The 17,630-nt window shown below is 40.9% G+C and overlaps 1 protein-coding gene across 1 annotated transcript in view; it reads right to left on the bottom strand.

Annotated features, from left to right (window-relative positions):
* slit3 (slit homolog 3) overlaps window positions 1-17,630 on the bottom strand; it is a gene marked incomplete at both ends in the record, with an annotated part of 258,540 nt that overhangs the window by 32,550 nt on the left and 208,360 nt on the right. Inside the window, 6 exons of the mRNA XM_083891564.1 lie at window positions 1,530-1,662; window positions 5,016-5,179; window positions 8,395-8,538; window positions 10,749-10,892; window positions 12,036-12,110; window positions 14,051-14,201. Coding sequence (XP_083747690.1) covers window positions 1,530-1,662; window positions 5,016-5,179; window positions 8,395-8,538; window positions 10,749-10,892; window positions 12,036-12,110; window positions 14,051-14,201 — 811 coding nt within the window. The remainder of the gene's footprint in view (window positions 1-1,529; window positions 1,663-5,015; window positions 5,180-8,394; window positions 8,539-10,748; window positions 10,893-12,035; window positions 12,111-14,050; window positions 14,202-17,630) is intronic.

The following is a 17,630-nucleotide window of genomic DNA, read 5'->3' on the forward strand; positions in this document are numbered from 1 at the left end:
TGAGGTTCTACCTGGAACCATTTGCTTCTGAAAAACCCTTTTTCGGGAAAGGGTTTTTCAAGGGTTCTTGGTAACACTAATGGTTCCAGTAAGAACAATTTTGACCCAGAGAACCCTTTAAAACCCCTTTCCTGTATAAAGGGTTTTAAAAGGGTTCTTGGTGGAACATTCCAAAAGGGTTCTACTATGAGGATAAGCCAATTAACCTTATATGGTTCTACTTAGCACTTTTATTTAAGAGTGTAGGTTATTTTTTTGCTATTATTTTACTAGTGAGTTTGACACCCCTGATTTACATGATGGAGGTTCAACATTTATTTCAATGAACAAAGACCAGTTTGACCTACTTCTTTTCCACGACTATCAAAATATTCCCTAAAATCGATTGCTGCGTTTTCGCGCCGTTTGTGCACAAGATGCTGCACGTGCATGACCCCTAAAGTGATTACGAATACACAAATACAACTATTATTACTGATATAATATGTGTGAAGGAAGCGCACACACACACATATGAGCTGCTGTCTCTAGTGCTCTCTCTCTGTCTCTCAGGTCATAAGTAGGTCATGCAGACAGTATGATGGAGTGTCTTCTTCAGTCTGATCAATACCTAATCACTGCTATTGACCCCAAAGAGCAGACCTATTTCATAGCTAGCAAGTTTGCCGTGCGCGTGTGTGAGTAATAATTCACCTTCGCTACCAGACATTTTCCTCCGACGACTTTCCAAATCCCCACGTATCTTAATGACTTTATATTATTTTTAATCGTGCATGAACTGAAATGATTACCACCATTTCCTTTATTAGGCTCCCTCATCGGCACGAGGACCGTTTACAAAGACGTAGTAAACCGGAAAACTAACAGGCCCAAATTAATCTAATCTTAATAACTGTATTGTATCATTTGAAACACAAACATATTATGCGTCTCTTGTCAATGTCTCGCGGAGTACAATCAACATAATGATAATAATAATAACAGGATTGTGTCGTCTTTAAAGGCCTCTTTGGCATTGCAGTGATTGAAAATTAACATTTTTTTTAAAAGCAAACAAACGCAGCGGTTGCTCTTTCTTTTTTTGGGAAATAAAGTAGCACTCATTAAAACTGCCTGCTGCCTGTGTATTGTACACAAGCCACAAAGGTATTTTAAACACCTGAAGTGATTACAACCGAGCGCATGGACACGAAAACCTGCAGCACTCACTTTTGTTTAGTGTGTCGTTCCATAAAGATGTGCTATACTTTCCCCTGAGCTGCAAAGGACAAACTGCTGCATTGATATTGCACTGCAGCAACGTTTGAATGTGTGTGTGTGTGGGGGGGGGGCTGTGACTTTGCATGTTATTTGGGGAGCACCAACAAAAATGCCTAGTTGTGTGTGTGTGCAAGTATGTGCATGCACTTCCTTTTATCTTCTTTTTATCTGTATAATTTGATCATGTACAGCGGATTCTTAAATTTGAATAAGTGTATGAATGTGTGTGTGTGTGTGTGTGTGTGTGTGTGTGCACATGCATGACTCACAGCTCCGTGGTGTCCTTGGGAATGCCCTTGGGCAGAGAGTGCAGCCCTCTGTTGCTGCAACGCACCACGCTGTCTGAGCACGTGCAGGCGTCAGGACAGCCAGACGCAGGAAGACAACCATTATCCTCATCACCTACAGAGAGAAAGAGAGAGAGAGAGAGAGGGATATTAGATAGGAAGGAGGCAGCGAGGGTGAAGGAAGAGAGGACAGATACATTTAAAAGTGGTCAGAGTTTACAGAGATGAGAGAAAGGAGCAACAGATAAATAGAACAGAAAAAAATGGAAAGGCAGAGGGGAAGATTTAAAGGAGTAGATGGACATTAAAAAACTAAAGCGAATCCCGCCGAACTCAGCACTTTTTACACTTTGTAATTCCTACCAAATGACTACAGAGGCTGTTAAAAGTCAGCTGCACTTGTGTTTCAACATCTGGCTCAGGACCTGCAGGCGGGTCACAGTAGGTTAATACCAAGATGAGGCTGGATAAATACTGAACAGATGTTAATACAATGGTCTGTCACATCTCTGAAATCTAGTGTAAATAGAGAAAAATGAAAGCTGCAACATCCTGCAGTCATCTGTCAGTGTGCTGTACTGCCAAGATGATGATTTTACACTCTAAGAAAAAAAAAAAAAAAATCACATTTATCTTAAAGAAACCAATAATTGTCGAGGATTACCATGCTTCTTTTCATGTTTTAATTCACACTTTGGCTCTCACTGTGAGCCGTTCAACAACGTTCAACAAAACAACAACAAAGTGCTTTTAATCAAGACTTTGAGATAAGAAGGATCAGAGAGCACAGTGTTGTTCTTGGCTTTAAAAACTGCTTCAGTTTTCTTTACTGACACAACTCACACACACACTCACACACACACACAGCTTTAATCTAGCACCACAGAATGTAAATAGTTGAACTGTGGTCCCAAATGTAAAACATGTTGAGTTAAACCCATAATGAGGGATAATGAACAGTGGACACGACGCCAATAATAACACAACTGTGATTTGAGTTGGAATGCGTGGAGAGAAAGAAGAACGACAAAGGAAACGGCCAAGTTTATGATTATGAACGTTCGTAATACTCTACTTTTTTTTTTTTTTTTTTTAACGCCTCAGTGCTGCCATGCGCCGCAGTGACATATGTATGTATAAGCTGAGCATTCGCAGGCTTAGCTCGGTGCACATTCAGTTTGTTAAACAGCCATCGCCTTCTGTCCTTATGGCCATTTTCCCATTCGCTTTGTAGTTTCCTAATTGCGCTAATGTCTAAATGTCGACCAAATGGCCGCTTAGGCGCCTGAGAGTATAGTGTGCGATGTGAGAAAGCGTACACGCCCACTTCTTATCTGACGTGCGTCGGGAGCGAATCCACGGGGGGGGGACGCGCTGCATCGCCGTGAGCCGACTCGCTCGACAGTCGGCTAATTGAACTAACATCTAAATGTTGGCTAAATATCTTTTCACAAATTCAATTAACTTTACCTTTCCCCCCGGCTGCCTCTGGACAACTTAACAGCCATTTTACTCAGCTATAAATAGACTGGACACGGGGGTCCTCTGTTGGATGTGTGTATTTCTGTGCTTTTGTTGTTTTTTTTGTTAGTTTGTCTACTGTCAGCTATAGTGTGACCTGATGAGCTTGTCAAAGCAAAGGTCTTTGAGATAAAATAATCAATATCAAATTAAAGTAAGAAGAGATTTCCTCTAATTTAGATCTGTATGATACAGTTCCACATTTTTATACAACAAGTTGTTAAAAATGTGACATTTACCCGAGCCATTCCATGTGGAATTAAGTGTACACATTTAAGTCTGTGCAGCCGAGGGTGAAGATAGACGTTTATGCGTTTGTACACGCGTGCACAAGACACAATATTGAGCTCTGATACAATCTTAGCGTTCCCTTGCTTGAGCCAACCCAGCTAACTACTTTCCAAAACTCATTTTCAGTAAATGGTTGCAGGAAATTAGAAAAGTGTAACAAATTCAAAGAAACTCCGGGCAGAGCGGAGGGGAAAGAAAGAGAAAAAACGGAGAGAGATCCAAAAGAAGTGTAAATCCATAAAGACAGAAAATGGGTAAAAAGAAAAAGAAAGATGTATTAGACAGAAGAGCCAGACCACACTTTGCTTATGCCGTCAAAATTTTGGGTCGCCAAGCCGACGGTCTAAGTAGCTATAGGCAGGCATCGTCGTGGTAACGGCAAACGTCACCGAGGAAACCACAAGCTGATGTCATCTGAGGCTGCTGTTTGCCAGTGGTTACTAATCATTCTGTCCTCACAATACCCAGCTGAACATGTGTGTGTGTGTGTGTGTCTGCTGACATAAGACATGCAATAATGGAAGTTCCTGCAATAATCTGGAAGGATTGTTACAACAACAAAAAAAAAACTAGAGACTAAATGGTAGATATGTCCACTTCAGGTGATTACAAACCAAAAGAGCTGAAGTACCAGATGTAAAATTATATCCCTCACTTTAACTTACACTGTGAAAAAAACCCCATTATGTAATGTCTCCGTAAATACAGTACATAATAAGAATGATCTGTTGACCTTTTTGTCACCACTGACGCTGCTCTGCAGTAGGAAATTCCAGGCCGTTATAAGCTTCACCAGTAATGTAGGACTTTGCGTCATGTTTTGTGAATGACTTTAAAGGTGCATTATGTAATAAATCTAAAGCAACTGGCCATAAAATCCTCCTAATATGTCACAGAGACTCAGGAATAATGTTCATATAACAAACTGAACTCACCAACAACAACAGTACAGACAAAATATTTGTGTTTTGAAATCATGTTTTGGCATGTGGCGCCACCTACCGCCGTCTACCAATCACTGCAGTCAGTAGAGTCTCAGGTGCCGAGCAACCACGGGTTGCCTGTTACGTCAGAAAACGAAACCTAAAAGACCTCGGTATTTTGAATTTGAATGTAGTAACCGTTTTTGGCCACATTCTTACATATGGCACCTTAAAAGGTGCAGCGTATAAGAATTAGTGAGAATGCAGACTCAACTCTCTGTTTTCATTACAGGCGTATACTTTGAAAACATAGTGCAAGATGTCAGCCTCCATAAAGCAAGCTTCTTGCCTAAAGTACATACAAAAAAAGCCTACAAAACTTTCTGTTTCTGTACATTCATATAAGTAATTTCCTCTCAACAGTCTCCGATGAATGCCTTCAGTTATTGGGAGTAAACATGAAGCGAAGACATTTAATTTACCTTTCAATCACTTGACTTATGCTCTTATCTGTGAAGGACACATGGCTGCTCACTGACACTTCATCTGTTTCAAGGTTCAGCCTGTCACATTTTTTTGCTTCCCTGAAACTTTCAAACACGTATTGAGAACTTGGCGAAATTATATAGTAAAAGTACAGGTGTCATCATCAACCGCGGTGAAGGTTTATATGCAGTTTATTTCTCAAATTGTTCTTCTGGGAAAAAGCGTATCAATAAAATGAAAGGCTCACCGCCGCAAGTGAAGTCCGGCGTAGCCACGTCCTGAATGGGAATCTCCTTTAAAAAAGCAGGTTTCTGACAGCGAGGGTTTCCACTGACCACTCTGGTCTTCTTCAGCCACTGACCCAACCAAGACAAGTGACAGTCGCACACATATGGATTGGACAGGAGGTTACTAAGAGAGAGAGAGGGGGAATCATTGAAACAGTGTCAACACATGAAAATATTACATTTATCATGAAAATGTCTCTTTTTCATTCCCTTACAAACCACACTCACTACAGATTTACAGGTAGAACATTCTGAGGCGTATAAACTAATACATCTTGGGGCCAATTCCAATTCCAATCTTAACCCTTAAGCTCAACCCTTAATCTTAACTGTCCCTCAAAACCAAGTGTTGAGGGTTATTTTGTCACTTAGAAATGGGACACCCCTTAAATGCAGATACGTCTTCAGACTGTAGGGGGCAGAATAACGCGAAAGTTGTGTCCAGTCTGTCAACTCCAAAAAAAGAAGAAGAAGAAGAACACATTTACGTCATGATTATTTATTACGATCCGTTTGTCAGTCAAGTTATTAGGTTGTCAGTTAGTTATAAGATGATACTCATATTATTGAAAAGTAAACCATAGCAAACGATCGCTTGTCCGCACCGGATCGTAAAATAAAAATAAATGTTACGCAACAATGACGTCAGTAATCCATAATATGGGTCTAAACTAAGATAATACAATGGTTTTCATCATTTTTATATCTCTATTAACAAAGAAAATACTTAATTTGTAGCATACTCGTTTCGCTGCTTTCGGCGCCATCTTTGTTATGTCAAAACACGCAATGCATTCTGGGTAGCCCTTGCTCCCAAGGGTGGTCTTAGAAAATCTCAATATTGAGGGCGATACAGACCTTAAACTTGCCCCTAAACTTAATTTTTCTTAGAATCGGGACAGCACATTTTTGAGATTGAGGGTTAAGCAAGGAATTGGAATTCACCCCAACACTGACAACACCAAAAAAAAGAAGCAGCCGTTGTTGTTTTGGGGCAATAATAAAAAAAAGCAAGAATATATTGAAATTGAAGACAAAGAGGAGAGAAAAATATAGAGGAAGAGAACAAAAGAGAGGCAAAGAGAAAAGGTTATCAGATATTGTTATTCACTTTGTTAAGTAAAAGAGCCGGGGAATGACAAAAGAAAGGCTGGCAGGGTGAGAGAAACCATGAAAGAGGGAGAACAAGAGAAAAGGTCATGTGTCCACTTTATTCATTTTTGATCAACTCTCATCACATTCCTGTTGCTTTAAAAAAAAAAAAAAAAGAAACTCCTCATGTGCTATTCACGCTGAACCTCATTTGAACCGAACGCGGTGAAACAGCGTCGGCATCGGCGGTAAAAGGTTGCAGCGAGATTTCCTCAGACATCTTTACCTTTTTCTGGCACATCCAGGCGTATAGAAAAGGAACATATTTGTCTTTAATGATCAAAGTGCCTGAGAAACTGATGTGCAAGTGCAACGCTGCCTTACACCATGTCTACAGCTGAACTAATAAACCCGAAATGTTGCCGTTTGTGTGAAAATATTAATGGCGCGCTGCAACAAAAGGGGTCGAGTTATTTTCCCTCATTTCCTTGTAATGAATCGACCTCGCTGCGTGGCTACCAGACCTAAGCGAAATCCCTTCCTTCCTTTTTTTAGTGTGTTAATCTTTTAATTAAACGGACAAAGTCTGTTGGGAAACAATGCACTAAAGTGAGCGCAGATATTATAAATTATAGGAGTAAGAGAGCGGCAAAAGGAGAGAAAAAACAGAGGAAAGATAAGGAAATGAAGACAGGATGTAGACAAGGAAATGTAAAATAAAAAGTCTTTCTCTCATGTCTCACAGCAGGCAGGTTTTACATGGATGAGTAAAAATCACAGTGACAATAAAGATTAGGGAAACTTTTCCTTCCATTATTGAAGTAATAATCACCCACAGCCCCACTGAGCACTGTACCTCCTCCATCCTCCAACTCTCATGTCCCCATTTCCCCTCTCTTGTCTTTCACCCTTCCTCCCAAAAGACCCCGAGAAGAAGACACTTGAATCAAAGATGACGGGTACAGAGAGCGAGAACAGAAGGCGGAAGGAAGAATGAAGTAAAGACAGAGAGAGCAGATGGGATGTGAGGAAATGTGTGTGTTTTTTTTATGTGTGTTACCTGGCATGTCTCTGTTCATAGAAAGGAAAATAAAAATCCACCTGTGAGGGTTTTATTGACCTGGTATCTTTTAACCCTATAAAGCCAAACGTATCATATGTGATACATGAGTTTTTGAGCCCTCCACATGAGCAGTGTGACAATTTTTTTCCCTGAAAAACCCGATGTATAAAATTATGGGAAACCTGACAGAGATGCAAGCACTGAGTAGCCCACTTTGCCCATGTGTACTGTGAGAACAACTGTCTGAACAACTGTTTTCAAACCTACCATCACTCAAAATATAAAGGTTGTGAACCACAAAATGAGTAAAAATAACTGAAATGCTATATCTTCCAGACTTCCACCTTGCCAGTTCCATTGCTGCATTGTTTTTGTTGGAATAGTTGGGTTTATTGGTGTATTTTTTGTTCAAGAAAATAGGGTTAGGGTTAGAAAAAAAAAAGAATCTTTGAGCATTGTGACACGCTGTATCAAATATGATACACATTAAAACTCCTATACGGATATTGATATTTGAAAAAAAAAAAAAGAAAAAAAAAAAGTTTGTTCCGAAGGACCAATAAAGGCTCCAGTTTCAAAGAATTGGAATTTTCTGTCAACTATTCTGTCAACTTAAAAAAACATACTTCTCTCTTGCCTCTCACTCTCGTGCATTATGTAATAAATCTAAAGCAAATGGCCATAAAATCCTCCTAATATGTCACAGAGACTCAGGAATAATGTTCATATAACAAACTGAACTCACCAATAACAACAGTACAGACAAAATATTTGCATTAAAAAAATATATTTTGCAGACTGCAAATCATGTTTATGTTTTGAAATCATGTTTTGGCATGTGGCGCCACCTACCGCAGTCTACCAATCATTGCAGTCAGTAGTGTCTCAGCTGCCGAGCAAACGCGGGTTGCCAGTTACGTCAGAAATCGATACCTAAAAGTGTACCTTGGTATTTTGAAACTGAATGTAGTAACAGTTTTTGGCCACATTCTTACATATGGCACCTTTAAAGTTTTTCCATGAGACATTATTGTCTGTGCTTTTCAACAAAGACTGAACTTCTCACGAATGAGAGTATGTTGCTTTTAAGCAGCCACTGTAGGCGTGGCTGATAAATTGGTTAGATGAATAAATAGTAAATAAATAAATTGGGACGCACACTATAGACAGCGAATGTGACTCACATGGTGGAGAGGGAGTGTAGGGTGGAGAAGGCTCCCGGGGCGATGCTGGAGATCCTGTTGTCGTACAGCGAGAGCAGACGCACCGAGCTCAGGCCCGTAAACGTGTTGTTGTCGATGCAGCTAACCTGGTTGCTCCTCAGCATTCTGCAAACACAAATATCAGACATTAATAAGTGAATTGTTGCTATATTTGATTGCACAATTTTGAGGTTGCAGCAAAAATGTTATTGCACCGAGTCCAAAATCCCCACCCAGGAACCCGGAATAGATCAGGCCGCTTATTTTCTTTGACTTCCACTTGAGGGACAGTCTTAGTGTATACATTAGTGCATCAAAGCTGAATATAAAGTACAACATTTACATAATTTGGATGGATAAAAAGAGACAAAGAGGATGAAAGAACAAATCCCATAATGACATGGACAAAAGATAAAAGAGGAGGCAGGGGGTAAATTCAAACCAGTCGCCATAAGAAAAATACAACAGACTCTGGAATACGACATTAGCTTTTGACATTCAGTCATGCGGGACCAGGCTAACTGAGTTAGTTAGCATTAGCAATATCTGGGACAGGCTAACCTAGTTAGCAAGGCTATTAGTGGAGCAGGGAGCCTCTTAACATAATACAGAGACAGCCATGATGCCATTAGAGAGTCATTAGTCTGTATAGATATATACACGATAGCATTAGCTAGTCATTACTGGGCAAACAGAGACGACATTAGCTCTGGATTGTGTGCACACTATCCTGTAACCTTCTAATTGGACGCAAGCCTATTTTTTGATGGGTGTCCAAGTTATGGTGTCATTAGCTTTTAATTCAGGTTGAGGGAAGAGACCGACGTGCTTCCTTCTTTTTTTTTAGTTTAGGGAGGAAAAGTTAATGTAGTTCACCACAACTCAGATGTGAACACAAGTCAGGACAACAACAACATATGCTGGACATTTTATAACAAAAAGTGAGGTCAAACAGTCAAAGGATGTATCCAAACAATATACTCTGTTGTCCAAATGTCTTACTAAGAACTTTAAATGAAACGTGGCTACGGAGAAAAGACTGGTGTACTATCACCAAAATCACATATATAATACACCAAATCACAACATACACCACCGTTCAAAAGTTTGGAGTCACCGATACCATTTTTTTTGGTGTTTTCTATTAAAAGTCACACTTTTATTCATCAAAGGAGTTGCAAAATGAAGAGGAAAATATAGTCAAGACATTGACAAGATTAGAAATAATGATAATTATTCCAAATAATAATTTTGCCCTACAAACTTTGCTTTCGTCAAAGAACCAGCAAAACTGTTTTCAGCTGTGCTAACATAAATAGCCTTCTAACACGATTAGCAAACACAATGTACCATTAGAACACTGGAAATGGCAACCCCTGTACTACTATTTTGTGTTGCATGTACAGTAAACGGACACAAATAGATATAAAATGTTTTCAATTATTTAGCACTTATTTATTGATATTGCTGCTAGTTTTGCGCAAAAAAGTAACAAAACCACCAACATTCAGGTACAGTGCAATTTGCATATAGTGCAAAAAGGTTACAGCTACAGTAGCAGCAACATTTGGATAAGGCTCTTACAAAATTAGAGGTAACAATATAAACAACATTAAGGTGCAATGGCCACAAAAGGCTATTGTTTGCAGAAATATAAGTAACAGTACCAAAAATATTCTGTTACAACTGCTACAGTTGGAGTTTAGTGCAAACAATAAAAGTTACAGTACCAACAAGACACAGGTACTGCTACAGTTGGCTAATAGTGCAAAATATTCTGGTACATACATAGGCCGCCTACAATTACAGCTGCACTAGTATTTGCCAAAAAGGGACGCAAAGTGTGACAAAGTGCCAGAAATAGGTGAAGCTATGGTTTTATTGGCTTTTTAATAATACAATCATTATTTATGGGTTAATGGTCCGCGGGCCGGTCCAAAGTGCTTGACGGGCCTGATCTGGCCTCCGGGCTTTAAGTTGAATAGCCTTGGTATAGAGTGTATTTATGATTAATCTAATGTTATATTCATTGAAAAAAAGTGATTTTCCTTCAAAAAAAAAAGGACATTTATAAGTGACCCCAAACTTTTGACCGGTAGTGTACATTATCTTGAGACACTGTTTACAAATTAGTAAGGCAGAAACCTTTATAATATTATAGAGAGAAGAGAAACCCAGCAATTCACACAATGAGCAAACACTAGGTTTCAGTGGAAGAATTCTCTGACAGAACCAGTCTCAAAAATGTGCGGCCATCTGCCTAGACCGGTTGGGGCGAAAGAACAATATGGGGGACATAAGAGAGGTCGGGGGACAAAATCTTGTAGCACACTTACAGAGTTTTGAGTCCAGTGAGGCCTCTGAACATGCGTCCCTGCAGTCCAGTTAGCTTGTTTCCCGTGAGCAGCAGCTCCAGAACTCCAGCGGCGCCATCGAACACACCCTCGCGGATGTCCCGCAACTTGTTATTGCTCAGGTTGCTGCAACACGGACAGAGGAGATGACGGTATTTCATTAACAACCTGAGCCAACGTAGTCGCACATACGCACAATATTTTCACTTTAATTGCGGTCATTAGTCATTGTCCCAAATGTTAACTCTTCTCTCTTACATCTTAATGTCTCTGTCTAATAGATGCGCCGATAACAGCTTACAATAATTAAAGCAAACACACACACACACACACACACACACACACACACAGATGCATGAAAACATGCATTCATGCTCACAAATGAGTCAAGTGGTCACAGACGAGAGAGAAACGATGATTGCTATCTCGCTTCCTTGTACAGACAATAAGGAAAATGAAAATGAAAAGAGAGCGTTTGGCCAACGGGACAATAACTTGAGACGATGCTATCACAACTACTGTAGCTTTCATTCATAGCAATTTTTGCGCTTTTCGCGTATCAGTTTAAGTGGAGAAGAGAGGAAAGAAGAGAGAGAGAGAGAGAGAGAGAGAGAGAGAGAGGAGGGAAAAAAAGTACACAGCCAATATCAACAAATGTGTTTGCAGACAAACCTGAGCAGCTGAGCAGATGGTAGACGGGTACAAGGTAAGGAAAGGAGGTGAAAAGCGGAGGAAAGGAACAGAGAGAGAGAGAGAGAAGGAAAATGGAAATGAGTGCTGGCCGAATCTATATTGTCAGTGACACTGCTCGATGGTTAGCAATTTCCTCTCCAATAAATCAACTGGTGCTCTCTGCTCTGTCCTTCTCTATCTCGCGCTGACACATGCGTGCACGCCTCTGCATTGACTTCCATTCGTGTGGACAGCCTAATAAAGCATCGCCTAAACTTAAACTTAACCACAATTCAAATCTTAGCTCCAAACTTAACCCATCCCCTTTCCTCTCCATCTGTCTTTTTGCTTCTCTTTTTTCCTCTGTGTGTCACTTCCATTCCCTGGCTTGTCATTCCACCACCCTCCTCCACCACCCCCTCTCTGTATCACCTTCCATTACCTCCATTATTTTTTCCTTCCTCTTCACTTCTAGTTACTCACATGTTCCTTAAATGTCTATTCACCTTCCCGCATCTGTTCTCAGCGTGTTATTATTTCAGTCACGAGACAAAAAAAACATCCCAGACAGACAGACAGACGTAGATCCACACGTACATCTTCCTCAAGTTAGGCAGCTTCTTAAACGTCCCTGCAGTGTCCAGGATGGCAATCTCATTGTCGTTTAACCGCCTGCCGAGAGAAAGATAGAGGGAACCGGTTAGACATTTATTCTTTCATGAACCCAAGTGCTTAAAGTGAACACACACATTAACACAGACACACACACACACACACACACAGAGATGCAGCAAGTCAGGGATGCATGACCGCATGAAGGTGAAAAGAAGCAAAGAGAAGAGAAGAGAAATCTTTGCTATGTGATCATCAATACTTAGGATGCCCTAAGCCAGGAGAAAACAGTTTGAGAGATAGAATGCTAGACATCTGCTTTATTGAGGTAATTTGTACTAAAATGCTGGAGCTAAAAAGAAGCTCTTCATGTGTGTGTGTGTGTGTGTGTGTGTGTGTGTTTGGTGCATACACAGAGTAAAAGAAACTGGGCAGAGGAAGTTTAAGGTTCAGCTGGAGGGGGGCGACGCACTTCAATGAGTGACTGAAGACGCTTAAAGATGGATCAACCTGGATGACAGCAAATTAAAACAACACAATGTCTTAAGTAGATTCTGGGGAAGGCAAGGGCATCATAACGCCTTTACTGCTTGTGTTGCTGTTTGCATAATATAAATAAAAACCTTTTTTTAATCTCTTTACGTTTGTGTTTTTGGAATATCAATGTCTTTGCATTTTTACTGAGTGCATATATATATATATATATATATATATATATATAGGTCTCTTGGCGGATTCTAACATGCTTATTGAACACAATCAAGGCCGATGTCAAGGATTTTTATAGCTTGTGGGAAGAATCACACAAGACGACAGAATGACAGACAGGAGAGCGAAAGAGAGCGAAAAACATATATAAGCCTTCACCTCGGCCATAACCTCGACTGATTTCCCCTGATAAAGCAGGTTACAGGGCACAACTGTCAGCTCGCGTGAACGTGTGTGTGTGTGTGTCTGTCTGTGTGTATGTTGTGTTTTTCCGACGAAAGAAAGGCAGGAGAGAAACTCTGATGTGCCCTCTAACCAACCACGTAGGACAAAGTTGATCATTTTTCTCGTGAAGCACCACGAGGAAGAGACCGAGGGTAAAGGAAAAGGGAAAACTGGAGGAAAACAAGTGTTTTTGCGGACAGAAACAGAACTAAAAAACAAAGAGACAGAAGAATTAGGAGCTAATGGCCTGTGTAATACTAACATTATTAGTGGCACCCATGGTTGACTTCACCATTATACAACTAACCTCCATAATTAATTCTGGGGCAAACATTATGCATCTGCTGCAGCGGCTTTTTTTTTTCTTTTCTTTTATTCTGCTGCTTTACTTTCTTATATTACCCCAGTAACAGCACTGACAGGAGCTCTACAACCTTCACCTACTATTTAAAAGCTGCTTATGAGTCAGAATTATTGAGCAAAAAAACTTTGCTTCTAGCTCGATTCCCATTTCCTGTGTGGAAATATTAGCTTATTGAATATTCTATCAAGGGCCAGGTGCTGAAAGTAAAATGGGGGAATTAATGCTGCAACCCTACTTTCTTGAGTTGTAACTTTTTCGAACATAGCACCACATTTTAGTGTTTTCTAAACACGGTTGTTTCCTTGTATTTTGAATCGTGGTGTCTTTCTGTGGCAGATTTTCTCTGCGATTCTGACTCGTAACACTCCTCACACTCAGATTTGTTACTCCCTATTTAATTTTTTTTCAGCAGTGTAATGAATGATCGAAGGAACGTGTCGGTTTTCTTAGTGTGAGGCTCTTGGCCAGACACAGTGATGGCTCTTTTGGGACTAGGAGGGCGGTGGAAAAGACTGTTGGTCCGGGAGCTAAAAATGAAGATTGGCACAACAAGGCTGCAAGACAGAGAAGTTGACAGGCATTTTGGCATGCTTAAGATGCACATATTCTACGTGCATGCATTGCCTTTTGCGTACGTCGGCACTAAATGTATGTAAGAACACACGCGTGTATGTAAAAAGTGGAGGCAAAGCAGCAAACTTACAGGTCTGTAGTGTGTTCGGGGATGTGTGGAGGTATACGGGCCAATTTGAGGTTGGAGCAGTCCACGACAGTGCCTTCACATCGACATTTCTCTGGACACACCAGGTCCTGGAAACACTCGCCGCTCAGACGGCTGCGATAGTCTTCTTGACCTGCATGGGAGAGGAGGAGGAGGAGGCCAAAAAGAGAAACCGAGGTATAGGGGGGCAACATAGGGGTAAACAGCAGGTAGAAAGAGGCCGGGAAAATAAAGTCAACACAGGAGTAGCAGACAAGAGGGAAAGGGAAAAAAAAGATGTAAAGAAAAGAGGAAAAGACACAAGAGACACACTGTAAGATGTTATTGTATGACTTACAAAATATCTAGTCTAACAATTCTTACAGGCTGCCTACGGTTGTAGAACATACAATAATTAACCACCTGGTAATTTGCGAGATATACACGTGCATGGTTTTTTCATACCAGACATTTCCACGGACATCGCATTACATACGCGTTAGTCACGGAGCTGACGCAGAGGGAGGGCTAATTTTTGCACGGCTACCACTGTAAATAAAACGAACAAACAGAGAATCCAGGTGGTTTTATGGAATCATCTTACAGATAAATGCGGTTTGACCCCGGATGTTTCGGTTTAAACCCAGCGAGCCAGAGACCACTACTGTGATTTAGATATAATGTGCGTGGATATTATTGACGTCAGGAGCCTGTGGAAAAGACCTGGTTTACATCATGCAGCACACATACGCTCTTTTCATTTCTCACATCACTGGCTTTTTTTTTTCTTCTCCCCTCTTCTGTTTTTCACTTCCTATTCATTCAAGAATATTACGGAGATTGGTCACTGAGGAGCCTTGATCTGAACCCATATGATCACTGCTCATCGAACGATGTCCCTTACGGGATGAGATGAGTTACAAGGATATTTTCGGAATTACATCGATGGGCTGCTGCAAACCTTGTCTGCTGGCTGGTTGATAGAAAGGGAAAATCAAGGGAGAGAAAAAAAAAAGAGCCAGGTATGGGGATGGTGATGTTTGAGTTTTTTTTTTTCAAAGTTCATATGTCTTCATGTCAGTTGGAGCAGAAAAGGGTAAAAGCGGTCTGCACAGGGATGGTGAATCAGCCATGCCAAGCGCTGGAACACCTAACAGTGGGGAAAGGTTTACCAAGCATTTCTCTTTATATAGATTAAAACCTTCTTATATATATATATATGTATATATATATACAAAATATTTAAGAAAACATGCTCCAAAGCAAATAACACTGGGTAGAAAAAAAGTATCTGTTGAAAAACATCAGTGTAGAGTTTAAATTTATGCTATGAGTTGTGCAGTCAAGGTTGTGTTGGTCCTTGTGAGTCATTAAAGGCCACCCTGTGGAGTTTATGATGGCAAGCACCGCTATGAGCCAGATAGGATTTTTATGTGCGGGTCACTGTTGTTTTTGCATTGTGCATGCACATTATTATACACACATTCATGTCTGAGCACACATCCCCGCTGCTGGTTTCATTTCCATTCCTCCATTAAAAAAAAAAAAAATTGGTTGGCGGTAAAGTAATGAACGGAGTGTAGTGCGGCAACAAAATGTGAGCGAGAAAAGAATGTGATGTGGACAAGGCACTCTGTTAATAAAAAAAAATTGGTATAAAAACGTTTGTAAGGAAGTGTAATCTCAGCTGACATAGGGCTAAAGACGGGGGACACCCTGGACACATCGCCACTCCATCACATGTCAACATATAGAGTCCGATTTTACCTAATCCCCATATTGCGTGTTTTTGGACTGCGGAAGGAAACCGGAGAACCATGAGAAAACCCATGCAAACACGGGGAGAACATGCAAAATCCGTGCAGAAAGGAACCCAAGTCTTCTTGCTGCAAAGGCAAGAGTGCTAACCCCTGCACCAACTGTGCGCAACCCTGTATAGAACACATTTTATTATAATACACACAATTGTGAAAAACTCCACAGGGCACCAATGATTCACCTTAAATGCTAGTTAAAGCTGCAGTAGGCAGGATCATTAGGGAAAACACTTGACTGCTCAATTTTTTTTAGGTTTCTTTGCAGTGTAGGCAGGGCTGACCAGCGATGTATAACCTGGCCAATAAAGAAAACCCTCTCTCTGGACTGTCCTGTGGCTAAAAAGAGGCTAGAGGAGGTTTAAAACTCTAGTTCTCTCTCAGATCGCTCAGTTTACTGCAGATTATAATTGATTAATGCTCAATAATGCCAAATGTTTCCTGCCTACTGAATCTTTAAGTATTACTCACTGGCTGACATAGTGTTTCGACATCTCGCTTTCTGCGTACGGGCTCATTTATTTCAACACAGCATCACCAACATGTAAAAAAAGGACCCACACATGAATGCAACAGAAGAGATAAGCCCCCCCCCGAGTTTTTTTTTGCTCCAAGAAGTGTGATTGATTGGGAGAGGCAGGTGGGTGTGTGCTCGGCGGTCCCTGGCGCTTGACGGAACCATGTGATGTCACAGTAGGCGGGGCCACATGGTTAGATCAAGCACAAGAGACAACTGCACGAACCAGTCAGAATGCAGGTCCACATAGGAGGAGGAGGAGGAGGAGGAGGAGGAGGAGGAAGGCGGGGCAACAGAAAGCTGCACCAATCAGTCAGGGTTCAGGCGACAACAGATAATAGCCGCAGATCCACACAAGAAGGGAAGGCGGAGCTAAAGAGTGCCGTCCACCAATGGCAACACTGTTCACATAGCTCCATAGAGGAAGAGGAGATGCAGGGAGAGGCATGGGCTGCAGAGAGGAGGGGCTGAAGCAAGGAGCACTGCCAGAACCAGCTTTAGGTGCATTTACAGTCCAGGGGTTTGATTCTAACTGAGGCTACGTTCACTGTAATCTGCGTTTTTCCTTCTTTTAGCCGACGTTTAAAAAATGCTACTGGCTTAATTTACTTTTGAAAACTCCTGGGCTGCATTTTAGTTTAGTCTGAATGGGCAGAAACTGAGACGTTTGAAAACATTTACCCACATTTACTCCCAGAATGGTTCTTATCAGCCACAACTCCACTATTAGCCGTGAAGGAAAACGCTCTGCTGAGACTTTCTCTCGGTTTCATCTTCACCTCTTTGTTGGTCTCAAAGCGTCCGTTTTTTTTAGTGGGACTTTCCGAGAACTGCAAAGGGGGAGAATCCACTTTCTGTTTACACTAGAAAACACACACACGTACAGTCCGCTGTACCCGAACGGTCAGGTGATACACTATATTTTTCAGAAAATGCCATTTTAAAATGTAGCCAAAAGTGTAGCCTGATCCTAAAGCATTCACTGTTTAAAAGTATTGATTATGTTAACAATAGCGTGCTCAGTTTAGGCGGTGGCACCGTCTTTGCAAAAACAGAGCGGGCGGAAATATCACTGAATATTCAGCTTTTTTTTTGGATACAATATTCACATTTGTATTAAAACGTGACACCGTTGTTGCTCTTAGTAGCAACAAACAGCTGAACATTATGCTGTTGACATTTTCCCCATGCTGTGCTGCTTTGGAACATTTATGCTAGTATTTTAATAATTCAAATAGTTTGTAAAACAATT

This window comes from Microchirus variegatus (assembly GCF_963457635.1).
Source record: "Microchirus variegatus genome assembly, chromosome: 6".
Classification (NCBI taxonomy): domain Eukaryota; kingdom Metazoa; phylum Chordata; class Actinopteri; order Pleuronectiformes; family Soleidae; genus Microchirus; species Microchirus variegatus.